This window comes from Oncorhynchus keta, chromosome 14 (genome assembly GCF_023373465.1).
Source record: "Oncorhynchus keta strain PuntledgeMale-10-30-2019 chromosome 14, Oket_V2, whole genome shotgun sequence".
Taxonomy (NCBI): domain Eukaryota; kingdom Metazoa; phylum Chordata; class Actinopteri; order Salmoniformes; family Salmonidae; genus Oncorhynchus; species Oncorhynchus keta.
The window spans coordinates 16,714,935-16,740,620 of record NC_068434.1 but is presented as its reverse complement, the minus strand read 5'-3'; the positions used below and the strand labels follow the sequence as shown (position 1 = coordinate 16,740,620).

Genomic DNA, 25,686 nt, shown 5'->3' with positions numbered 1-25,686 from the left:
TGGTGATAATAAATAATTCTGCTCCGTCTGGCCAGTGACAGTGATGATAAATATTTCTGCTCTATCTGGCCGCAGACAGTGATAATAATTCAGAATCATTAGGATCTAGCAGCAGACAGAGGGACAACTCTAGGTAAACACCCCCATCTAGTGCTCAGTATCAAGCATTGCTCTTCTCTGCTGAATTGGTTTGTGTGTTTGTACGTGTTTGTGTGTCTGCATGTCTGTATGTATATGTGTGCGCATACGTGTGTGTTTGTGTGGAGACGTGGGTGCACTCTTGACAAAACAGCTTAAAATTAGCCACAGTTCGAGAGAGAAAAGTTTTAATGAGAGCAAGCTTTTCGTTGGAGAGCCTTTGTAGCCCTGAGGTGCACGACCCGAAGCAGCGGCCTCTCTGTCTCTACTTATTAGGCTTCAGCCTTAGTCACATGATCTGGAGCGTGAGTCACATGACATGAATCTCGAGGCCAAGCGTTGTTTGTCTGTGTGGCCTGACCTGCCTTGTCTTGGTTAGCCCCCCGCCTGCTCACAAACAAAAATAAAACTCACTATAACAACCAAGAGGACAGTACAGGCTGCATTAGGGGGGCGGCAGGGAGGGAGGGAAAGAAGGAGAGAGAGAGAGAGAGTAAGAGAGAGGGGGGGTGGAGGGGGAGATCTGTCTAGAGAGTGATACAAGTGAAAGGCCCTACTTCTACTCTGACTAGGACAGCATACATGGCATTACATTACAGAGTTATTAATATAGAGTCGAAGTTGGAAGTTTACATACACTTAGGTTGGAGTCATTAAAACTCGTTTTTCAACCGCTCCACAAATTTCTTGTTTACCAGCTACAGTTTTGGCTAGTCGGTTAGGACATCTACTTTGTGTATGACACAAGTCATTTTTCCAACAATTGTTTACAGACGATTATTTCACTTATAATTCACTATATCACAATTTCAGTGGGTCAGAAGTTTACATACACTAAGTTGACTGTGCCTTTAAAAGCTTGGAAAATTCCCAAAAATTATGTCATGGCTTTAGAAGCTTCTGATAGGCTAACTGACATCATTTGAGTCAGTTGGAGGTGTACCTGTGGATATATTTCAAGGCCTACCTTCAAACTCAGTGCCTCTTCGCTTGACATCATGGGAAAATCCAAATAAATCAGCCAAGAGTTCAGAAAGAAATTATAGACCTCCACAAGTCTGAACATTTTTTTAAAACCTTTATTTAACCAGGTAGGCTAGTTGAGAACAAGTTCTCATTTACAACTACGACCTGGCCAAGATAAAGCGAAGCAGTTCGACACATACAACAACACAGAGTTACACATTGAATAAACAAACATACAGTCAATAATACAGTAGAAAATGTCTATATACAGTGTTAATGAGTCCTATATCGACATAACCTGAAAGGCTGCTCAGCAAGGAAGAAGCCACTGCTCCAAAACCACCATAAAAAAGCCAGACTACGGTTTGCAACTGCACATGGGGACAAAGATCGTACTTTTTGGAGAAATGTCCTCTGGTCTGATGAAACAAAAATATAACTGTTTGGCCGTAATGACCATCATTATGTTTGGAGGAAAAAGGGGATGCTTGCAAGCCGAAGAACACCATCCCAACCGTGAAGAACGGGGTAACAGCATCATGTCGTGGGGTGCTTTGCTGCAGGAGGGACTGGTCCACTTCACAAAATAGATGGCGTGAGAATGGAAAATGATGTGGATATAGTGAAGCAACATCTCAAGACATCAGTCAGGAAGTTAAAGCTTGGTCGCAAATGAGTCTTCCAAATGGACAATGACACCAAGCATACATCCAAAGTTTTGGCAAAATGGACAAGAAAGTCAAGGTATTGGAGTGGCCATCACAAAGCCCTGGCCTCAATTCCATAGAACATTTCTGGGCAGAACTGAAAAAGCATGTGCGAGCAAGGAGGCCTACAAACCTGACTCAGTTACACCAGCTCTGTCAGGAGGAATGGGCCAAAAATTCACCCAACTTATTGTGGAATGCTTGTGGAAGGCTACCCGACATATTTCACCCAAGTTCAACAGTTTCAAGGCAATGCAACCAAATACCAATTGAGTTTATGTTAACTTCTGATCCACTGGAAATGTCTTGAAAGAAATAAAATCTGAAATAAATAATTCTCTATACTATTATTCTGACATTTCACATTCTTAAAATAATGTGGTGATCCTAACTGACTTAAGGCAGGTAATCTTTACTAGGGTTAAATGTCAGGAATTGTGAAAAACTGAGTTTATATGTATTTTGCTAAGGTGTATGTAAACTTCCGACTTCAACTGTATGTAGTAGGCAATACACAAGGCACCATATTGCAAACAATATTTAGTCATCATGCACCATCTTGAGCACCTTGCTTTTCCCAGCACAAAGCACCCTTATCTAGTCAGTTTCACTCAAATCTCTTTTCACCCAATACCTACCCTCTGTCTCTCTGGAAAAGTCATCCTAATGCCTTCTTTCCTCTCTGTTGGTCTCTATTTTCAGGGACAAGTGATCCGTATGTGAAGTTTAAGATTGCGGGGAAGGAGGTGTTCAGGAGCAGGACCATCAATAAGAACCTGAACCCGGTGTGGGACGAGAGGGTCAGCCTACTTGTGGACAGCCTCCGAGAACCTCTTTATGTCAAGGTACGACTGTCTGAGAGACTCTACTATGTGTCACAGTTTCTGGGTTATTTGATTGTTGTTTCCTTAGGTTACCGCTGGATGGCTCCCTTACCCTGTTTTCGAGGTTCCAGGTTACCCTGATTATTACTTATTGGATTCACCTGTGTTTAATTACCTTCTATGTTCATCTGGTTGCCTTGTTTCTGTTTAAACTCTCAGTAAAAGTTTTGAATTTACCCTTACCTCTGCTTGCCATGAGGCTTGGCTGCCGACATTGTCGGGTGATTTTAGAACTCCCCGCTCTGCAGACAGGACAGACGGGAGCAACTCCTATTGCACCTGTAGCTGTTCCTAACGCTCCACTCCCTACCAGCTCAGCATCTTCCTCCCTTCGGGAGCCTCATCTCCGGCACCAGAGTGCTATGAGGTGCATCCTGGGACGTGTTGTGGGTTCCTGCTCCAGTGCTCGCTGGCCTTCGAGCTGCAGGCATCAAGGTTTCCCACCGTGCATTCCAGAGTGACATACATCAGCTCTTTACTCTCAGGACGGGCTCTGGAATGGGCCGTGGCCATTTGGGAGCAGCAATCAGACATTTGTTTTAATTGGAAAAGCTTGGCAGGAACATAGCTCAAAGACTCATTGTTCTTTGGCAGGGCAGCCGGAGTGTAGCTGATTACACCATTGACTTTCAGACGCTCGCTGCTGAGAGCGGTTGGAATAATCAGTGAGGTTCTCAAGGATGAACTGGCTTTCCGGGACAACCCTGACACTCTGGATGAGCTTATCGTTCTGGCCATCCGGATTGACAACCGGCTTCAGGAACATTGTCGTGAGAGAACTCAGGGGTTCCGAGTTGTTTCCCGTGTTTACCACTGACGGAGTCAATTCCACCTTTGTTCCACTGCCTTATGCTGCTCTGGTTCTCCTTTATATCCTTCCGGGGAACTGATGCATTTGGGACGCACAAGACTTTCCACTCTTGAGATAAGATGCAGGATTAACGAGCAACATTGTCTTTAATATGGGCAGTCTGGACATTTCCGTGCCTCCTGTCCCGAGCTGACGAGAAACAGGATGACTCGACAGTCGACGGGAGAATACTGGTGAGTCAGATACAGTCTCCAGCTGCCGACACAGCAGGTACTATTTAATGAAGCTGCCAGTTGAGGACTGCCTCTTCGTGGTAGAGGTAGATGCCTCTGACATTGGCATGGGTGCAGTTCTGTCTCAGAACTCGACTAAAGACCAAAACCTTCTTCTCCAGCCATCTCACTCCAGCAGAGAGGAACTGTGATGTCGGCAATCGGGAGCTTCTTGCGGTCAAACTGACTTTGGAGGAGTGGCGGCACTGGTTGGAATGTTCGGAACATCCCTTTACGGTTGGTCTGACCACAATAACCTGGCCTACATCCAAGAGGTTATACGCCTCAGTCCCCGACAGGCTCGATGGGCTCTTTTCTTCTTTACCGTAAGAGGTCTAAGAACGTGAAGACAGATGCCCTTTCTCGCCAGTTCCCCAGCTCCAGTGAGAATCAGCCGATTGGATCCATCATCCCCAGGTCACTCATCCTCGCACCGGCGTCCTGGGTTATAGAGACTGTTGTGAGGAAGGCACAAGGTAGGGAGGCAGTTCCTGACAGCTTTCAATCTAACAGACTCCTTGTTCCTCTTGAGGCACAGTCCAAGGTTCTTCAGTGGGCTGATTTGTCGCTTCTCACCTCTCATCCGGGACAGCAGTGAATGCTAGAGTATCTGAGGAGGAGGTTTTGGTGGCCCTCGGCAGAGGCGGACACTCTGACCTTTGTTCCTGCCTGTCCGACATGCGCCCGGAACAAGACTCCTCGTCAGCAGCCTCTGGGGCTTCTTCATCCACTGCCAACACCTTCCCGACCATAGTCTCATCTCTCTATGGATTTCATCACAAGTCTTCCATCCTCAGAGGGCCAACCTGTCATCGTGGACCGCTTTTCCAAGGTGGCACATTTCATTCCGCTGCCTAAGCTTCCATCTTCCTGTGAGACTGCTCAGTTAGTTATTCAGCATGCTTTCCGCCTTCACAGACTTCCTCTAGACATCGTCTCTGACCGGGGCCCCCAGTTTGCCTCCAGATTCTGGAGGGCATTCTGTACTCTTCTGGGGTCATCATCCAGTTTGTCCTGAGCTATCACCCTCAGTCCAATGGTCAAACGGAGTGGGTGAACCAGGATCTGGAGACCACCTTACGGTGCTGTGTGTGCCAACCACACCATCTTCCCTGGGTGGAGTATGCACACAACACTCTCCAGTGTTCCTCCACCGTTCTGTCACCATTCCAGGTTTTGTATGGAAACCATGTTCCCCTTTTTCCAGATCAGGAGATTGAAGTGCCGGTTCCATCCTCTCAACGTCTCACCCATTCAAGGTTCCAGGGCACAATAATCTAGTGACCTATCGTCTTCGTCTTCCCCGGTCTATGAGTGTTCATCCCACCTTCCACATATCCGGGCTCAAGCCTGTGGTGTTCAGTCGTCTGGTTCCGGCCACTCGGCCTCCATCTCCGCCTTGCATGATAGCGGGACAGCCAGCCTACACTGTGCGACGCATCCTCTCCAGTCACCAGTTCCGGCATGGGACTCAGTATCTCGTGGACTGGGAAGGTTACTGTCCTGTGGGGCGATCCTGAGTTCCGGCGCGGGACATTCTGGACCCCGGACTCATTCGGGATCTCCATCTCCGTTCAGTTACCCCTGGTGGAAAGTCAGGAGCCGTTCCTTGAGGTTGGGGTCCTGTCACAGTTTCTGTGTTATTTGATTGTTGTTTCCTTAGGTTACCACTGGAGGGCACCCTTGCCCTGTCTTCTAGTTTGCAGGATACCCTGACTGTTACTTATTGGATTCACCTGTGTTTAATTACCTTCTCTGTACACCTGGTTGCCTTGTTTCTGTAAAAGTTATAGATTTACCGTTGCCTTTGCTTGCTGTTTTTTTCTGCGCCTGGGTTCGAGTTCTTCCTAGCATTATTGTTACGCTATGTTTTGGGATATTAACCAGGGCCATAAAGAGGGACATTTTTAGGAAAGTTGAAGTTCATTTACTGCTTTTCTATTCAATTTAATCTTAGAACCCCTCATCCCGGATCCGGGATCGTGACTACTGCTCAAGCTCATTACCATAACGCAACGTTAACGATTTCTGAAAATCGCAAATGAAATGAAATAAATATGCCTGTTCTCAAGCTTAGCCTTTTCTTAACAACACCGTCATCTCAGATTTTCAAAATATGCTTTTGAACCATAGAAAATCAATAATTTGTGTAAGAGTGTTGATAGCTAGCTTAGCATTTAGCGTAGCATTTAGCACGCAACATATTCACAAAAACCAGCAAAGCAATCAAATAAAATAATTTACCTTTGAAGAACTTCAGATGTTTCAATGAGGAGACTCTCAGTTACATAGCAGATGTCCAGTTTTTCCTGAAAGATTCTTTGTGTAGGACAAATCGCTCCGTTTTGTACATCACATTTGGCTACCGAAACGAACCGAAAATTCAGTCACCTACACGTCAAACTTTTTTCCGAATTAACTCCATAATATCGACCGAAACAATGGCAAACGTTGTTTGAATCAATCCTCAAGGTGTTTTGTCGAATATCTCTTCATTGATATGCCGTTCGTGGAAGCATGGTTTTTCTCTAAATCCCATGGAAAAATACCAGCAGCTGAGTTTTGCGCACCAATTTCCACGCAGGACACCGTGCGGACACTTGGCAAATGTAGTCTCTTATGGTCAATCTTCCAATGATATGCCTGCAAATACGTCACAATGCTGCAGACCCCTTGGGAAACGATAGAAAGGGTAGGCTCATTCCTGGGGCATTCACAGCCATATAAGGAGACAATGCAAAACGTAGCTTGGGAAAATCCTGTTCATTTCCTGGTTGCAGTAACATCTTGGTTTTGCCTAAAGCTTGTGTTCTAGGGCACTCACAGTGAAAATCTTTGCAGTTCTGGAAACGTCAGTGTCTTCTTTCCAAAGCTATCAATTCCATGCATAGTCGAGCATCTTTTCGTGACAAAATATCGCGCTTAAAACGGGCACGTCTTTTTATCCAAAAAATGCAATACTGCCCCTAGAGTCTTAAGAGGTTAAAAACTTTAAAATGTCATTTGGAGAACAGTAAAAACAAGCAAAAATGACCCCAGATGTAGTCACATTTGTTGCTGTAGCTTCGTTCACCTCAGTTGATAGCATTTTTGGGGATATTGGTCAAGTTATTACTATGAATGATGAATGAATGTCTAAGCATAATTCATATTTGTTATGAATCGGGGCACCAGTCCATTATTGGACAACAATTGTCTTCTAAAAAGACCTGGCTTAACAATAACACTATAACACAAAAATTGTAATAATTTATTTATCTGAAGGTATATCTGATGAGCCTGATCAAGGAGAAAATTGTTAGAGGGTAATATTCTCAATTTAGATAGAGCAACATTTACATACTCAAGACTAGACTTAACAGGTCACGTTAAGTGTGCAGGGTGCATACGTTAAGGGTGCATACTGCGAAAGAGTATGGTCTTTGAATTGTGAATGAAAGAAGCAGGGTCAAGAAATGGTTCAATTCTAATGTTAAAGTTATAATGTTACTTAACGTTAACCTAAAGAGCTTCACATTACACTTCATGCCAACGCTGGTGGAGAGAAAGGGCAAGTAGTTGTATAGTTACACTCAATAGATGGAATGGTCTTCGGTCAGATAAACAGTGCAGCGGCACTGTCGACGGTTTATTTCGGCTTCACGCGAGTTCGGAGGCCTGGGTGGCTGGAGATATGTGCGCTGACGCCGGGTAGTCCTATGCAAGGCAGCACACAGTCCAACGTAAGTTTGGTGAGGAATGCTGGTGTTCGCTGTCGATGAATGAGATCTAGACGGGATCAGCGGGACGCGAGCTGGTGATCTAGAATCCTTAGCTCTGCTTCATTGGAAAAGGGACAACTCCTAAGAGTAAGTCCTTGGGTGGTTTGTCCAGAAGTCATCTCAACAGTCCCTGCTGACAGCCGAAACATTCACTGGAAACCTACCTCAGTTATTTTATTCCCTCCATCTGGGGAGAAGGTTCAAAATGTCCCTCCAAACCATACAACCCAAGAGTCATCAATACCTCTCCCATACCTCTCATAGTGTTGGCATGTTTGTGCCACTTGGAGAAATTAGGGATTTGTTCTTCACGTACCATACAGAAACAGTCCAATAGTGAAGTAATTTAAATTTGCAGTCCATAGGTACCAAACATGCCTTGGTTAGGTAACATATTGTATGGTTACTTGTAATAAACATTTTATACCTCGTAATAACATAGCAAAACAAAATAATATAACACAACATACTTTACACTAACTCCAACATTTTATGTTTTTTATATCACTTTTAATGTGCTTTAAATGTGTTTTAGATGACATCACTGTTGAATGAGTTGACACATTTTCTTAGAAAAAGGCTTGCCACTTCCTGTGGTCAAGACGAAGTACAGTGGCAAGACAAATGATGTGAACCCTTTGGAATGACCTGCATAAGTTAGTCATAACATTTGATCTGATCTTCATCTTAGTCACAACAATAGACAAACACAGTGTGCTTAAACTAATAGCACACAAGTTATTGCATTTTTTTTGTCTATATTGAATACATAATTTAAACATTCACAGTACAGATTGGAAAAGTATGTGAACCCCTAGGCTAATGACTTTTCCAAAAGCTAATTGGAGTCAGGAGTCAGCTAACCTGGAGTCCAATCAATGAGACGAGATTGGAGATGTTGGTTAGAGCTGCCCTGCCCTATAAAAAAACACAAAATTTGAGTTTGATATTCACAAGAAGCATTGCCTGATGTGAACCATGGCTCGAACGAAAGAGATCTCAGAAGACCTAAGATTAAGAATTGTTGACTTGCATAACGCTGGAAAGGGTTACAAAATAATCTCTAAAAGCCTTGATGTTCATCAGTCCATGGTAAGACAAATTGTCTATAAATGGAGAAAGGCCAACACTGTTGCTACTGTCCCTAAGAGTGGCCATCCTGCAAAGATGACTGCAAGATCACAGTGCGGAATGCTCCGTGAGGAATCCCAGAGTGTCAGCTAAAGACTTACAGAAATCTCTGGAACATGCTAACATAGACAAGTCTATGATACGTAAAACACTAAACAAGAATGGTGTTCATGGGAGGACACCACGGAAGAAGCCACTGCTGTCCAAAAAAACATTGCTGCATGTCTGAAGTTCGCAAAAGAGCACCTGGATGTTCCACAATGCTTCTGGCAAAATATTCTGTGGACAGATTAAACTAAAGTTGAGTTGTTTGGAAGGAACACACAACACTATGTGTGGAGAAAGAAAGGCACAGCACACCAACATCAAAACCTCATCCCAACTGTAAACTATGGTGGAGGGAGCAACATGATTTGGGGGCTGCTTTGCTGCTTCAGGGCCTGGACAGCTTGCTATCATCGACGGAAAAATGAATTCCCAAGTTTATCAAGACATTTTGCAGGAGAATGTAAGGCTATCTGTCCGTCAATTGAAGCTCAACAGAAGTTTGGTGATGCAACAGGACAACGACCCAAAACACAGAAGTAAATCAACAACAGAATGGCTTCAACAAAAGAAAATACGCATTCTGGAGTGGCCCAGACAGAGTCCTTGAGAACAGTTCACACCAGACACCCAAAGAATATTGCTGAATGGAAACAGTTTGGTAAAGAGGAATGGTCCAAAATTCATCCTGACTGTTGTGAAGGTCTGACCCGCAACTACAGAAAACGTTTGGTTGAGCTTTTTGCTGCCAAAGGGGAGTCAAGCAGTTATTAAATCCAAGGGTTCACATACTTTTCCCACCCTGCACTGTGAATGTTTACACAGTGTGTTCAATAAAGACATGAAAACATGTAAATGTTTGTGTGTTATTAGTTTAAGCAGACTGTGTTTGTCTATTGTTGTGATTTAGATGAAGATCAGATCAAATTTCATAATCAATATATGCAGAAATGCTGTTAATTCCAAAGGGTTCACATACTTTTGCTTGCCACTGTTTGTGGATCTGGACTTTATTACCCTGCCGTATACTGGAGCGAAAATGATTCCAGCTTGGACTCTACCGCTTTGTTTAGAATATGTGATATGGCCCTCGATCAAGGTAGCAGGCTGAATGGGGCCATATCCTGGCCCTGATGGACAAGCCTGACACTTCAAAAGGGACTTCTGGCCTGTGGGGTCAACTGGGGTTCCTGGTCTGAAGTGAGTTGATAGGCCCCTGTCCAGTAAAAGGGGTTTGTGCTGATGTGACATGAGGGTCAACTCCTAAAGCCTATTAGCTGTACAATTAGCCACTACACATTAACTCACATAAACTCAGCACCAGGATTAAAAACTACAATTTAATACGTGCAGAGGGATCTGTTAGCAGAAAAAGTATTTGTTAACAAAGGTAAACATGGGTTTTTTCAAATGTCCTGAAATTCTACACATTCTGCCATGAATTCTGCCATGTTAATATGAAATCTGAGTGAGAGTGACTTTCAAAATCAATGGGTTCCCCCTGGAAGTCAGGGCCCCTGTGCACGTGCCCTGTGTGGCTGGTCAGTGATTCAGTCATAACTACTACAAGTTTAGATAGATGGCTAGACTAACTAGACTAATTTACCAATCTAAAACGTTTTGCTGACATGGGCAAATTGAGTGAGTCAGTGACTGACATTATGTAAGTCTCTCTGGATACGTGTTGTTCTGCTAAGTGACTAACATGTCATATGTTAATGTAATATAACAAGAGGAAGACTGCACATGCACAACTAAGTTTAGAAGTTCCACCTTGTGTATTCTACTATTCTAACTCTCAAAAGTAAGTTAAGTTCTAAATGTTTATCTTTTGTTGTTGTTAAGGCCCCAATATGAATATATTTATTTTCAAGCATTAGTGCTATCTTTGCCTACTTTGTGTAACTGTTGCCTCAAACTGAAATATGTCATTGTGACCTTTGGGAAGGATTAATGTGGTTGTTATTAACACAGGATTCATTTCAGTGAACCTGGTGCCAGGTAATGTGAAGATGCATTGCAGTTTCAACATGAATGCATACAGTACAGTACACCTAAGCACAGTATAGTACAGTACTAGGGTTGCAACAATCTGGTAACTTTCCCCAAAATCCCTGGAAGATTTCCGGATTAATGTGGGAATTAGCAGGAAATCCGAAGTCATTCAGACAGGATTTCTGGAAGACCTCGGAATTTCTGGAAAGTTACCAGACTTTGCAACGCAAGATTCCAGTATGTGATCTCTATGGTAACAGTGTGTTATGTCCTGCAGGTGTTTGACTATGACTTCGGCCTTCAGGATGACTTCATGGGTTCTGCCTACCTCTACCTGGAGTCTCTGAAAGACCAGAGGTCTGGACAGACAGGGGAAACTCCTTATCTTTATACACTACATATACAAAAGTATGTGGACACCCCTTTAAATTAGTGGATTTGGCTATTTCAGCCACACCCGTTGCTGACAGCTGTAGAAAATTGAGCACCATGCAGTCTCCATAAGAGAACAATGGCCTTATTGAAGAGCTAAGTGACTTTCAGCGTGCCACCGTCATAGGATGCCACCTTTCCAACAAGTCAGTTCATCATATTTCTGCCCATCTAGAGCTGCCCTGATCAACTGTAAGTGATGTTATTGTGAAGCGTAAAACATCTAGGAGCAACAACGGCTCAGCCGCAAAGTGGTAGGCCACACAAGCTCACAGAACGGGACCGCCGATTGCTGAAGTACAATACTCACTACCGAGTTCAAACCGCCTCTGGAAGCACCAGAGCTGTTCGTTAGGAGCTTCATGAAATTGGTTTCTATGGCTGAGCAGACGCCCACAAGCCTAAGATCACTATGCGCAATGCCAAGCGTGGCTGGAGTGGTGTAAAACTCGCCGCCATTGGACTCTGGAGCAGTGGAAACTCGTTCTCTGGATTGATGAATAATGCTTCACCATCTGGCAGTCTAACAGAAGAATCAAGGTTTAGCGGATGCCAGGAGAACGCTACCTGCCCCAATGCATAGTGCCAACTGTAAAATTTAGTGGAGGAGGAATAATGGTCTGGGGCTGTTTTTCATGGTTTGGGCCCCTTACTTCCAGTGAAGGGAAATCTTAACGCTACATCATACAATGACATTCTAGACAATTTGGGGAAGAACCTTTCCTATCTCAGCATGACAATGCCCCCCCCCCCCTGTGTACAAAGCGAGGTCCATACAGAAATGGTTTGTTGAGATTGGTGTGGAAGAACTTGACTGTCCTGCACAGACCCCTGAACTCAACCCCATCGAACACCTTTGGGATGAATTGGAACGCTGACTGCGAGCCAGGCCTAATCATCCAATGTCAGTGCCCAACCTCACTAATGCTTTTGTGGGTGAGTGGAAGCAAGTCCCCGCAGCAATGTTCCAACATTCTAGTGGAAAGCCTTCCCAGAAGTGTGGAGGCTGTTATAGCAGCAAAGGAGGGACCAACTCCATATTAATGACCATGATTTTGGAATGAGATATTTGATGAGCAGGTGTCCACCTACTCTTGGTCATGTAGTGTATCTATCTATCTATCTATCTATCTATCTATCTATCTATCTATCTATCTATCTATCTATCTACCTTCTTTCTTTCTCTCCTTCTCCCATCCTTCTTGTTTTTCTTCCTGCCCTACCCCTCATCCCTCCATCTCTTCCTCCTCTTTCTCTGTCCATTTTATTATTTTACCTTCTTTCCTTCCTCCCCTCCACCTTCTTCCCCCTCTCTCAGTCTCCTTTTCCTACTTCTCTTCTTACCCTGCAACATAATGGAATGTATCACAAAGAAGCATATTTTTACTCTCTCTCTCTATTTTATCATTCTCCAACACATTATCTCTTTCTCTGTTTCTCTCGCTTTTGCTATCAGTATTTTTTTGTTCAATGTCACAATTGTTGTCCTTATTGGTTGATCTCTCTCTCTCCGTATCTCACAAATCTATCCCTGTGCCCTATTTGTGTCCCCATTTTACTTGACACTTGTTTCAATGGAACTTACAAAATGCACCACTGCCCTCTAGTGTACTTCATTGGAAATGCATATTACATGTATGTACATGACAGACAACGCAAACATAAATGGTACCATAGATCTGTCATGATACAACAGGATGTGTGAGACAACCAACAACATTAGTTCCGGTGATTTGGACTGATCACGATTTTGTAGGAGTTAGCATCTTTCGAATGTCAGAAGGGGAGGGGCATTTGGAACATAGACTTGCCCGTAACATGCAGAGAGAAGGTGGAGAACTTCATTCTCTTAACACATATGGTTCTATAACTAAAATCGAGCATCTGACCAATTACACAAGACTTTAGTTTTGAGTTAACTGACATGAGTACATGACACACACAAGTTTGCAACTGTGTGTGCTTATGTGTGTACGTGTCTCTACATGTTTGTGCATGTGTATGTGTGTGCGGGTCACCGTGTCCTCCCTCTGCCACCTCAGGACCCTGGACGTGACCCTTGACCTCGAGGATCCCCAGTACCCCGAACATAACCTGGGAACTCTAGAGCTGGCAGTCACACTGTCACCCAAAGAAGGAGACTTCAGGGAAGCAGTAAGTCCACGCTGTCGGTCTCTCTCTTTCTCTCTCTTCAGTAGCTTAGACCATCCTAAGGGAACAGGGACGACTTCTGATTGGATGTAGTGTAACTGTATTAAATTGTACGATTTAATTTTAACAGTACTGTTTTAATCCAGACAGGATGTTGTTTGTGTGAATATATGGCCTCATTATTCTGTCACTTTTGATGTCTTATGAGTAAAAAAAAAAGAAAAATGGATCACCTTTGTCAATGATAATGAACATTATGAAATGGCTCTGACATTTAACTGTCATTTCGTTTGGCTCAGAGCAAATGTCTCCCCAGCCAATGACAGGACTCCATAATGCATTGCCGATCCAATGCTAGGTAGTCTTTTTGCAATGCTGTCAGCCAAAATCTGACCTGGATACAATCCATCATTCAGCTATTGGAAATAGAGACGGGAGAGGAAGCAGTTTCTTTCTGGTTCATGTGCAGTCAATGAATTAAGCAGACCAGACCCAGCTCCTATTGCATTGGTGCCTATGGGAGAGCCATCCCTTAAGCAGACTGGAACTGTGACAATTTGGTAAATGGTAAACAGCCTCAGTAAGACATCAAATCAAAATCAAATCAAATGTATTTATATAGCCCTTCGTACATCAGCTGATATCTCAAAGTGCTGTACAGAAACCCAGCCTAAAACCCCAAACAGCAAGCAATGCAGGTGTAGAAGCACGGTGGCTAGGAAAAACTCCTAGAAAGGCCAAAACCTAGGAAGAAACCTAGAGAGGAACCAGGCTATGTGGGGTGGCCAGTCCTCTTCTGGCTGTGCCGGGTGGAGATTATAACAGAACATGGCCAAGATGTTCTAATGTTCATAAATGACCAGCATGGTCGAATAATAATAAGGCAGAACAGTTGAAACTGGAGCAGCAGCACGGCCAGGTGGACTGGGGACAGCAAGGAGTCATCATGTCAGGTAGTCCTGAGGCATGTTCCTAGGGCTCAGGTCCTCTGAGTGAGAGAAAGAAAGAGAGAATTAGAGAGAGCATACTTAAATTCACACAGGACACCGGATAAGACAGGAGAAGTACTCCAGATATAACAAACTGACCCTAGCCCCTGACACACAAACTACTACAGCATAAATACTGGAGGCTGAGACAGGAGGGGTCAGGAGACACATCTTCATTTATTTACCATCGCTGGTGGAAAATCAATTGCAATATAGCAAAGACGGTGGGTAAATGAAGATCTCCTACTCAGGATGTTTACCACTGAAAAAAATGATCACAGTTCCGGTCCACTTAAGGGGTGGCTCTCCCATAGGCATCAATGCATTAGCAGCTGGATAGGCCTACTGGAAAAAAGCTTTGAGCACACTGGCATAACAAAAAGGAACATGCTTTTAGAATGAAAAACAAAAACGTCCATGTTCAAAGAGCATTGTGTAACATTGCTCCTAATGATGTGTTTCCTTTCCTCTGTGGACGTGCTCAATGTTTTTATTTCATATTTATTTCTGTTCAATTATTTGTTTGGTTAATTGGACCCCTGGATGTATCATAAAGTACAAGGGGAGAGTCTTGGGGGAAATATTTTATTCTGTTTGATCTGATGTCTTATTTGGTTCTATAGTTCACAGAATCCACATTCGACAGAACAAATCAACTGTATTTAGGTTAAGCACCTTTTTGAATCCCTTAAACTGTAAAAAGGTCACAGAACACATGATGTTCTCTATCGCCACCTAATGGGCAAGATGAAAACCTTTTCAAATCAAGGCCATGACAAACTGGAATCCAGCAACTCGGACGATTCACTTCCAAACGTTCACATTTCAGAAATGACTCTACTACATAGTAATCAGAAACAGGAAAATAACCCTAATGCGCAAATATACAAATACAGATTCCATCGCCATCACAGGATAATCCTGGTGTGTCAGCCGGTACCAAATCACACCCCTAACCATCCATTTGGCCCTAACCCCTCAATGTTTGCCGATCTGTAAGGTGGAAGCTCCACTACACTGTTTCTACTTACCAGACCCTTAAGATTAAATAAAGTTATATAAAGGTCAAATAAAAATACAATTAAAAAAAGATCTGGAAATATTGAAGGGTTTATGACGTGTGTGTGTGTGTGTGTGTGTGTGTGTGTGTGTGTGTGTGTGTGTGTGTGTGTGTGTGTGTGTGTGTGTGTGTGTGTGTGTGTGTGTGTGTGTGTGTGTGTGTGTGTGTGTGTGTGTGCAGCACAGTAGGCCTATTTATGGGTCGTTGTGGGTGGCAGCGCTTTTTACTGCTTATGCTTTGCTGTCTGTGACCCTCCATATCCTGCTTCCTCCTGGGCTGACCTCAGCCCTCTGACCCCATGCAGCTCTGAGCACTCCAGCATCCTATAACGGCTTTGTCTCATTTACAGACCATGCTTTTGAAAAGAAGCTGCAAACGATCCAGTAAGGTAATACATGGCATGTAACCTCCAATACCAACTACCTACCTACCTACTTTACCCACCCAAATCCCTCCGCTACCCCCACAAACCCCTCCGCTGTCCTGGGTTCAGGTGGTGTCCCAGCCCCTCTTCCTCCACCTCCTCTGTGTCCCTGTCACCGTTATCAGTTCTCACTCCACCATCTTATATTTTCCACAAGCTGCAATATACAGACAGGTGGAACTGAGAGCAGTAATATGCTGCTGTTAGTCCAGATGGCGTCCGTGACAGTTTTCTGGCTCTTTATAGTGACCAGAAACCTAGAAAACTTATTTAGCTAATTACCTTCAGCCGGCCGGTGTGCGACCATGGCAAAGTTGGTTTGACTTTAGATAGCCTATCTTTGTGGGGCTAGTTAGGGACCGTTAATAAATTACACAATGTAAATGGGAATATATTTTCATGTTGTATTAAATGCTTTCAATATTTGTATATGAATTTCTACAGTTTATAGTTGGTTTGAGCTTCTTAAGAGGTTAAGTCATTGAAATTTGGAGCTATTGAAATGTTTAAATAATGTCCCATGTACCCTACATTATTTACTGATGGTTCTTAACTAGCCCCATAGGGATATCCAAAGTTAAACCAAATTTACCATGGTCAGTTGGCGATCGTCGCATGCAGCCGCACACCGAATTGATGATTAGTTGGGTGCTGCCTGCTGTGGGCATGCGGGCAGGGATGAAATAAACCCAACCCAAGGAAAGCTGTTAGAACCTAGTTCCTTACATCTCGCAAATCTCAGTTGTGTACAATACTGACTTTACTATCAAAATGTTCCTATTTAAACTTTGTAGTCAAGTTTGACACTAGAAAACATGTTTTTATTTCATATCAATGACACAAAGGCTATTTTCAACAAGACATGTCGGTTTTTTTGGTTCAGTTGAACGTATAGACTGTGATTTCATACTGAAATATGGAACAAAGATGATTATCAATCATGGTTATCAGTTATGCTTACTGGTTACGGTTATCATTTAGGACTGTTCAGTTATGGTTGTTCAGTTAACATCTCAGAAACATCTGTCCCTCAATGGTCTTAGTTCGGGGATTGTGGATAGTCCTGGGCAAATTTGAGAGAGTGAGAGCCTTTGAGAATGGGGGGGTGTGTATGTGTTGGAGGTTTACTAACTGTCAAGCCAGATCTCCCATGTCTGTCTGAGACCCCTTTATCTCATGAGGACATCAACCCTGTGCATATCCTTTTGATTTCCCATCATGCCTGGCAGGTTGACCCTTGATCTGTCATTTCTCTCCGTGTTGCTCATTTTTGCTCTCTTTTATCCCTTCACAACAGAAAGCATGCTGATCCAGGGTCTGCTTTTCCCTCTCATTGGCCCATGCATGTGGCACATGTCCATATCTGTAGCTTATGGATATTCATGTTCCAAACTGTATCCTGTTTGTCCTTAATGCCTCTCCGTGCCATAGCAGCCCTTAGGTGGTCCACAGCAGCAGGCTTATATCTCTGTCTCATTTTAAACCAAACCCATGGACTCTCGAGGACAAACAACAACTTCTGACATTTTCTCAGTGTTGCTGAGAGCAGCACTCTTTATCTGGAGGCGTGTACAGTACTTGAGTACAGTTGAGTAAAAGCTTGAGTTTGTAAAGATATAGAGATACAGAAAAGTTTGTTTTGGGCGTGTCTCTGGTTGGAGTAGTGTGGACGTTCTGCTGTAGAGCCTCCCCAAACCATCCCTTTGAAGCTCCGAACTGGGCCATCCCGCCTGTGACTCGGGAATTATCTCCAACGCTAACAAACTAGTGCACTTCCCCACCAAGCGCCACTCCTCCTGGGTGTCTGCCTGGCTCCCTCCCTTTCTCCATGGTTATTTATATACCCTCTTCTCTTTAATCAAGCCAGTAATGCTGGACTCAATACATGCAAACAATGCAAGAACCACTGTGGGATAATTATAACACTAAAATAGTTTAAATCCACTTCCTTTCAAGTCCAGTAAAGTTGAATCACCCCTCTTATTATCACACTGTGTTCTTTGCCCCAGAAGTTAAATCACACATGGCTTTTGTATTAGCCTGTGTACTGAGTATATGATGTACAATTCATATGCTTTGTTTAACTGATCGAACCAACTTTTTTTTGGTACTTATATTTGTGTGGTTTTCTTATCAGCCCTTTTGGGCTTCCAGCCTCACCTGCACACACTTTGTATTACACTTATTTTCTTTGGTGTGAATAAATAAAAACGAAACACCTTAAAACCTATATGAGCTCCTACATTTTTTGTTTTCATTAGAGAATTTCAACCCAACACATCTCCTCGTGTCTTTCCCTGCTCTACTTTGGCATGTTGATGAGGATGATTCCTAATCCAAATCGACCATGGGTTTTTACATACAGTGCCTTGCGAAAGTATTCGGCCCCCTTGAACTTTGCGACCTTTTGCCACATTTCAGGCTTCAAACATAAAGATAAAACTGTATTTTTTGTGAAGAATCAACAACAAGTGGGACACAATAATGAAGTGGAACGACATTTATTGGATATTTCAAACTTTTTTAACAAATCAAAAACTGAAAAATTGGGCGTGCAAAATTATTCAGCCCCCTTAAGTTAATAGTTTGTAGCGCCACCTTTTGCTGCGATTACAGCTGTAAGTTGCTTGGGGTATGTCTCTATCAGTTTTGCATCGAGAGACTGAATTTTTTCCCATTCCTCCTTGCAAAACAGCTCGAGCTCAGTGAGGTTGGATGGAGAGCATTTGTGAACAGCAGTTTTCAGTTCTTTCCACAGATTCTCGATTGGATTCAGGTCTGGACTTTGACTTGGCCATTCGAACACCTGGATATGTTTATTTTTGAACCATTCCATTGTAGATTTTGCTTTATGTTTTGGATCATTGTCTTGTTGGAAGACAAATCTCCGTCCCAGTCTCAGGTCTTTTGCAGACTCCATCAGGTTTTCTTCCAGAATGGTCCTGTATTTGGCTCCATCCGTCTTCCCATCAATTTTAACCATCTTCCCTGTCCCTGCTGAAGAAAAACAGACCCAAACCATGATGCTGCCACCACCATGTTTGACAGTGGGGATGGTGTGTTCAGGGTGATGAGCTGTGTTGCTTTTACGCCAAACATAACGTTTTGCATTGTTGCCAAAAAGTTCAATTTTGGTTTCATCTGACCAGAGCACCTTCTTCCACATGTTTGGTGTGTGGTGGCCTGTGGCAAACTTTAAACTACACTTTTTATGGATATCTTTAAGAAATGGCTTTCTTCTTGCCACTCTTCCATAAAGGCCAGATTTGTGCAATATACGACTGATTGTTGTCCTATGGACAGAGTCTCCCACCTCAGCTGTAGATCTCTGCAGTTCATCCAGAGTGATCATGGGCCTCTTGGCTGCATCTCTGATCAGTCTTCTCCTTGTATGAGCTGAAAGTTTAGAGGGACGGCCAGGTCTTGGTAGATTTGCAGTGGTCTGATACTCCTTCCATTTCAATATTATCGCATGCACAGTGCTCCTTGGGATGTTTAAAGCTTGGGAAATCTTTTTGTATCCAAATCCGGCTTTAAACTTCTTCACAACAGTATTTTGGACCTGCCTGGTGTGTTCATTGTTCTTCATGATGCTCTCTGCGCTTTTAACGGACCTCTGAGACTATCACAGTGCAGGTGCATTCATACAGAGACTTGATTACACACAGGTGGATTGTATTTATCATCATTAGTCATTTAGGTCAACATTGGATCATTCAGAGATCCTCACTGAACTTCTGGAGAGAGTTTGCTGCACTGAAAGTAAAGGAGCTGAATAATTTTGCACGCCCAATTTTTCAGTTTTCGATTTGTTAAAAAAGTTTGAAATATCCAATAAATGTCGTTCCACTTCATGATTGTGTCCCACTTGTTGTTGATTCTTCACAAAAAATACAGTTTTATATCTTTATGTTTGAAACCTGAAATGTGGCAAAAGGTCGCAAAGTTCAAGGGGGCCGAATACTTTCGCAAGGCACTGTATTTAAAAATAAACAAATGATTTCACCTTTATTTAGCCAGGAAGGCCAGTTGAGAACAAGTTCTCATTCACAACTGTGACCTGGCCAAGATAGAGCAAAGCAATGCGACACAAACAACAGAGTTACACATGGAATAAATAAACCTACAGTCAATAACACAATATGATGGATATGTAGCAATGATGGTATGAGGGTTATGAGATAATGAGGCATATGTAGCAACAAAACATTTTTTTTTTTAGGAGGAGGAGTTAGCTAGCACAGTGTAGCGTCCTTCACCATTAGCATAACAGCATAACAGCATAGTGTAGACTATCTGGACTCACTGTAGAGTAGTGGGAGTAGGCCAGAGGATGCTGGTGGGAGGATTTTTTGGAGGATGGGCTCATTGTAATGGCTGGAATGGAATAGTATTAAACACATCAAACATATGGAAACCACCACGTTCCATCAATACCATTCCAGCCATTACAATGAGCCTGTATTCCTATAGCTCCTCCCACCAGCCTCCTCTAGTGCAGGCTACTGTATAGGTGGTAGTATCACACAGAGCCCAGCTCTCATTGTTTCATGTCTGGAGAATGGAAATGAAGAGGCTTCATCTCCACATCAAAGCGCCGGTGCTTGTGCGCCAGGGTTTGTTCAAAGTTGAATGAAATTCACTCCAAAATCAACTATATGTTAATGAGGCTCCTCCAAACAAGGCATGGAGACAGTGAGATATCTCGTAGTGATGTGTTTGTTTGACAAATATGTACCAACTGCTTTGTTTTTTGTTCCCCTTCCCCCTGCACAAGCGAGCAATAGCATTGTGACTCCTGTAGAGGTTAAATTAGCCTGTAAGGCATTAGTAAACGGTTAAAAATGGGTTTTAATCTGAGAGGGGAGGAGCAGCAATCTGAATTAATGCTGTCAGTGGTACAGCTCAATGGGGTTTACTACAGCTCAATGGCGTTTACTACAGTGAGTTAATGCTGTCAGTGGTACAGCTCAATGGAGTTTACTACAGCGAGTTAATGCTGTCAATGGTACAGCTCAATGGAGTTTACTATAGTGCCTTCAGGAAGTATTCACAAAGCTTCACTTTTTCCACATTTTGTTATGTTACAAGGTGGGATAAAAATTGGTTTAATTGTTATTTTTTGTCAACTACTTACACAAAATACGCTGTAATGTCAAAATGGAAGAAAAATTCTAACATTTGTAAAAAAAAATATATATATATATAAAAAATGTCAAACTAACATGTCTATATTACATAAGTATTCAACCTCTTGAATAAATACATGTTAGAATCACCTTTGGCAGTGATTACAGCTGTGAGTCTTTCTGGGTAAGTCTCTAAGAGCTTTGCACAACTTGATTGCACATTATTCTTTAAAATATTCTTCAAGCTCTGTCAAGTTGGTTGTTGATCATTGCTAGACAGCCATTTTTAAGTCTTGCCATAGCTTTTAAAGCAAATTTAAGTCAAAACTGTAACTAGGCCACCAGGTTTTCCTCTAGGATTTTGCCTGTGCTTAGCTCTATTCCATTTCAGTTTTTTCTAAAAAAACTCCCTAGTCCTTACCCATAACATGATGCAACCATCACCATGCTTGTAAATATGTTTACTTTAGTGCCTTATTGCAAACAGGATGCGTTTATTTTTTGACATTTATTATTCTGTACAAACTTCCTTCTTTTCACTCTGATGTTTAGTTTAGTTTTGTAGAGTAACTACAATGTTGTTGATCCATCCTCAGTTTACTTGTATCACTGCCATTCAACTCTGTATCTGTTTTAAAGTCACCATTGTCCTCATGGTGAAATCCCTGAGCAGTTTCCTTCCTCTCCGGCAACTGAGTTAGGAAGGACACCTGTATCTTTGTAGTGACTGGGTTTATTGATACACCCATCCAAAGTGTAATTAATAATTTCACCATGCTTCACCAATCGGTGCCCTTCTTTGCGGGGCATTGGAAAACCTCCCTGGTCTTTGTTTTTCAATCTGTGTTTGAAATTCACTGCTCGACACAGAGATGAGCTAGTCGTTCAAAAATCATGTACATGCAACTTATGTGACTTTTGTTTAAGCAAATGTTTTCTCTTGAACTTATTTAGGCTTTCCATAACAAACGGGTTGAATACTTATTGAATCAAGACATTTCAGCTTTTCATTTTCAATTCATGTATAAACATTTCAAAAAACATAATTCCACTTTGACACAAAATCTACATTTGATCCATTTAAAATTAAAAAGAACACAACAATGTGGAAAAAGTCAAGGGATGTGAACACTTTCTGAAGGCACTGTATATTCTACTGCTGTGACTCACAGACTTATAGACCAGGGCCTCTATTCACAAAGCGTCTCAGAGTAGGAGTGCTGATCTAGGATCCGTTCCCCCTGTCCATAATGAATCTTAAACTGATCCTAGATCAGCACTCCTACTTTGAGACACTACATAGAACCTCACAGACACAGGTGAAAAGCCAGAGATTGTTAGTATGTGAGTGACTGTGTAGCCTTAGCCTGGGACATAAGCCTCTAGAATTGACAGTACAAGGTCCATGGGTGGGATCTGAACCCAGATCAGGTATCTGCACTGAGTATACAAAATGTTAAGGACATCTGCATTTTCCCTGACATCCAGGTGAAAGCTATGATCCCTTATTCGTGTCACTTGTTAAATCCACTTCAATCAGTGTAGATGAAGGGGAGGAGACAGGTTAAAGAAGGATTTTTAAGCCTTGAGACAATTCAAACGTAGATTCTGTGGGGTTTAGAGGGTGAATGGGCAAGACAAAAGATGCAGGTGCTTTGAACAGGGTATGGTAGTAGGTGCCAGGTGCACCGATTTGAAGAACTGCAACGCTGGCTGCTGGGTTTTTCGCGCTCAACAGTTTCCCGTGTGTTTCAAGAATGGCTCACCACCCAAAGGACATCCAGCCAACTTGACACAACTGTGGGAAGCATTGGGGTCAACATGGGCCAGCATCCCTGTGGAACACTTTGACACCTTGTAGAGTCCATGCCCTGATGTATTGAGGCTGTTCTTATGGCATAAGGGGGGTGCAACTCAATATTAGGAAGTTATTCCTAATATTTGGTTTACTCTGTGTATATCGCTATGGTACAGGGCTGATCCACAGCATGTTGGACAAACTTTGAACCAGGAGTTGACTCTACTCACATATTCTGTGTTTGCCTGTGTGTTTGTTCCTTTGCCTGCATCTCTTTGTATGGTCTCCATGTCTGTCCTGTGTTTATATTGCTGTGTGTCTGCAGGTAGAGTACTATGATTGATTGTCATGATTCAGAAGTTGGAATCATATTGAGCATTTCTCTGTTTCTGTTCGTGTGTGTGTGTGTGTGTGTTTGTGTGTGTGTTTTATTAGCAGCAGCATTCGAGTATGCGGTTGTCAGATGTCCACAGGAAAGCTCAGCTGTGGAGAGGTATAGTGAGCATCAGTCTGATCGAGGCTCATGACCTCCAGCCTATGGACGCCAACGGCTTCAGTGACCCCTACGTCAAGTTCAGACTGGGCCATCAGAAATACAAGAGCAAGGTACCTCCACCAGCCTTATCACACTGTACCAACCAACCCACTTCCTAAACAATTCTTAGCTATCAATCAATCAAAGGCAGCAGACTTTAGCATTTGATGATAGATCAAATCAAGCTTTATTAATACAGCACATTTCAGACATGCAACGCAATGTGCTTTACAAGATAAAACTATCAAATGTAAAGCTAAAATATTTACTACACAACAAACATAAGATAAAAAACTAAGGATTGACACAAACTGAACAACTAAAAAGCACCCTAAGGAAAAGCAAAGCTAAGAAGTTGCGTTGTCAGTTGTCAACATTAGTGGTATTTATTTTAGATACACACAAATACAAAGAAATAGGACATGTTACGCATTTCACTGTACTTGTGACAAATACAACTTGAACAATGATAAGGGGAAACACTGACACGCACACACACACACACACACACACACACACACACACACACACACACACACACACACACACACACACACACACACACACACACACACACACACGACCATATGTGTGCTTCTTCCACAGACGATACCCAAGACTCTGAACCCCCAGTGGAGAGAGCAGTTTGACTTCCATCTATATGAGGAGCAGGGGGGCTTCATCGACATCACCGTCTGGGACAAAGATGCAGGCAAGAAGGACGACTTCATGGGCAGGTGGGCTTTTCACACACACACACACACACACACACACACACACACACACACACACACACACACACACACACACACACACACTGCACCAATAGTTTCCTTCTTGTCTCTGTTAGTATGCTCTAAGGGTCTGCAGTGTGTGTGCTTAGCTGATGTGAGATTCCCCTTGGGCTGAAGGTGACACTGATTTTGAGGTCGCAGTCATCACAGGACCGTTAGCCTGACTTTCATCTTCTACTTGTGTGTTTGTGTCCATTAGTGTGCGCGTGTGTGTTTGTCTGACAAGTCCCCACTAAGTCTGAAAGACAGGAGGCTAATAGCTCAGAGAGGAGATTGGAGGAGCTGGTAGTGTCCTCTTCCTGGGGAGCTAGTGTCTATTGTAATTGGCTGTTCCCCTCCTTAAATACTCATCTGTTCCATGCCCGCTGAGGTCCTACAGACAGGGTCATACACACACACACACACACACACACACACACACACACACACACACACACACACACACACACACACACACACACACACACACACACACACACACACACACACACACACACACACACACAACCAGTGGGCCTACCTGCTACCTATTGCACAACTTACTTGACATGACACTGGACTGACAGAGAGATGGATGGGGTAAAGGGCAGTCGGGTGGGGGGTAAAGGTGGGTCAGTGGGGTGTTAGGGGTGGTGAGGGGCTGCAGCTTCTCTTTTGGAGTCTCTACAGTCTGCTCTCTGTGCTGCAGCACCCTCTTGATGACTGACAACTCCTTTGCCATCTCCTCCTTTACCTGCACCAGCTCTCTCCTCATGGTGGTCTTTACCTCCTCCAGCGCTGTGGTAAGGTTCTCTCCTCATGGTGGCCTTTACCTCCTCCAGCGCTGTGGTAAGGCTCTCTCCTCATTTTGGCCTTTACCTCCTCCAGCGCTGTGGTAAGGTTCTCTCCTCATGGTGGCCTTCACCTCCTCCAGCGCTGTGGTAAGGTTCTCTCCTCATGGTGGCCTTTACCTCCTCCAGCGCTGTGGTAAGGCTCTCTCCTCATTTTGGCCTTTACCTCCTCCAGCGCTGTGGTAAGGCTCTCTCCTCATGGTGGCCTTCACCTCCTCCAGCGCTGTGGTAAGGTTCTCTCCTCATGGTGGCCTTTACCTCCTCCAGCGCTGTGGTAAGGCTCTCTCCTCATTTTGGCCTTTACCTCCTCCAGCGCTGTGGTAAGGCTCTCTCCTCATGGTGGCCTTTACCTCCTCAAGTGCTGTGGTAAGGTTCTCTCCTCATGGTGGCCTTTACCTCCTCCAGCGCTGTGGTAAGGTTCTCTCCTCATGATGGTCTTTACCTCCTCCAGCGCTGTGGTAAGGTTCTCTCCTCATGGTGGCCTTTACCTCCTCCAGCGCTGTGGTAAGGCTCTCTCCTCATGATGGTCTTTACCTCCTCCAGCGCTGTGGTAAGGTTCTCTCCTCATGGTGGCCTTTACCTCCTCCAGCGCTGTGGTAAGGCTCTCTCCTCATGATGGTCTTTACCTCCTCCAGCGCTGTGATAAGGCTCTCTCCTCATTTTGGCCTTTACCTCCTCCAGCGCTGTGATAAGGCTCTCTCCTCATGGTGGCCTTTACCTCCTCCAGCGCTGTGGTAAGGCTCTCTCCTCATGGTGGCCTTTACCTCCTCAAGCGCTGTGGTAAGGCTCTCTCCTCATGGTGGCCTTTACCTCCTCCAGCGCTGTGGTAAGGCT

At 43.5% G+C, this 25,686-nt stretch overlaps 1 protein-coding gene across 3 annotated transcripts in view; it reads left to right on the top strand.

The window, feature by feature from the left end:
* Window positions 1-25,686, top strand: part of LOC118394024 (multiple C2 and transmembrane domain-containing protein 1) — a 288,690-nt gene that overhangs the window by 127,853 nt on the left and 135,151 nt on the right. Inside the window, exons 3-8 of one of the 3 annotated variants that reach the window (XM_052461210.1) lie at window positions 2,514-2,656; window positions 10,988-11,067; window positions 13,185-13,296; window positions 15,692-15,730; window positions 23,129-23,299; window positions 23,835-23,965. In XM_052461210.1, the coding sequence (XP_052317170.1) occupies window positions 2,514-2,656; window positions 10,988-11,067; window positions 13,185-13,296; window positions 15,692-15,730; window positions 23,129-23,299; window positions 23,835-23,965 (676 nt within the window). The remainder of the gene's footprint in view (window positions 1-2,513; window positions 2,657-10,987; window positions 11,068-13,184; window positions 13,297-15,691; window positions 15,731-23,128; window positions 23,300-23,834; window positions 23,966-25,686) is intronic. The other 2 variants (XM_052461209.1, XM_052461208.1) reach the window with 2 other exon arrangements.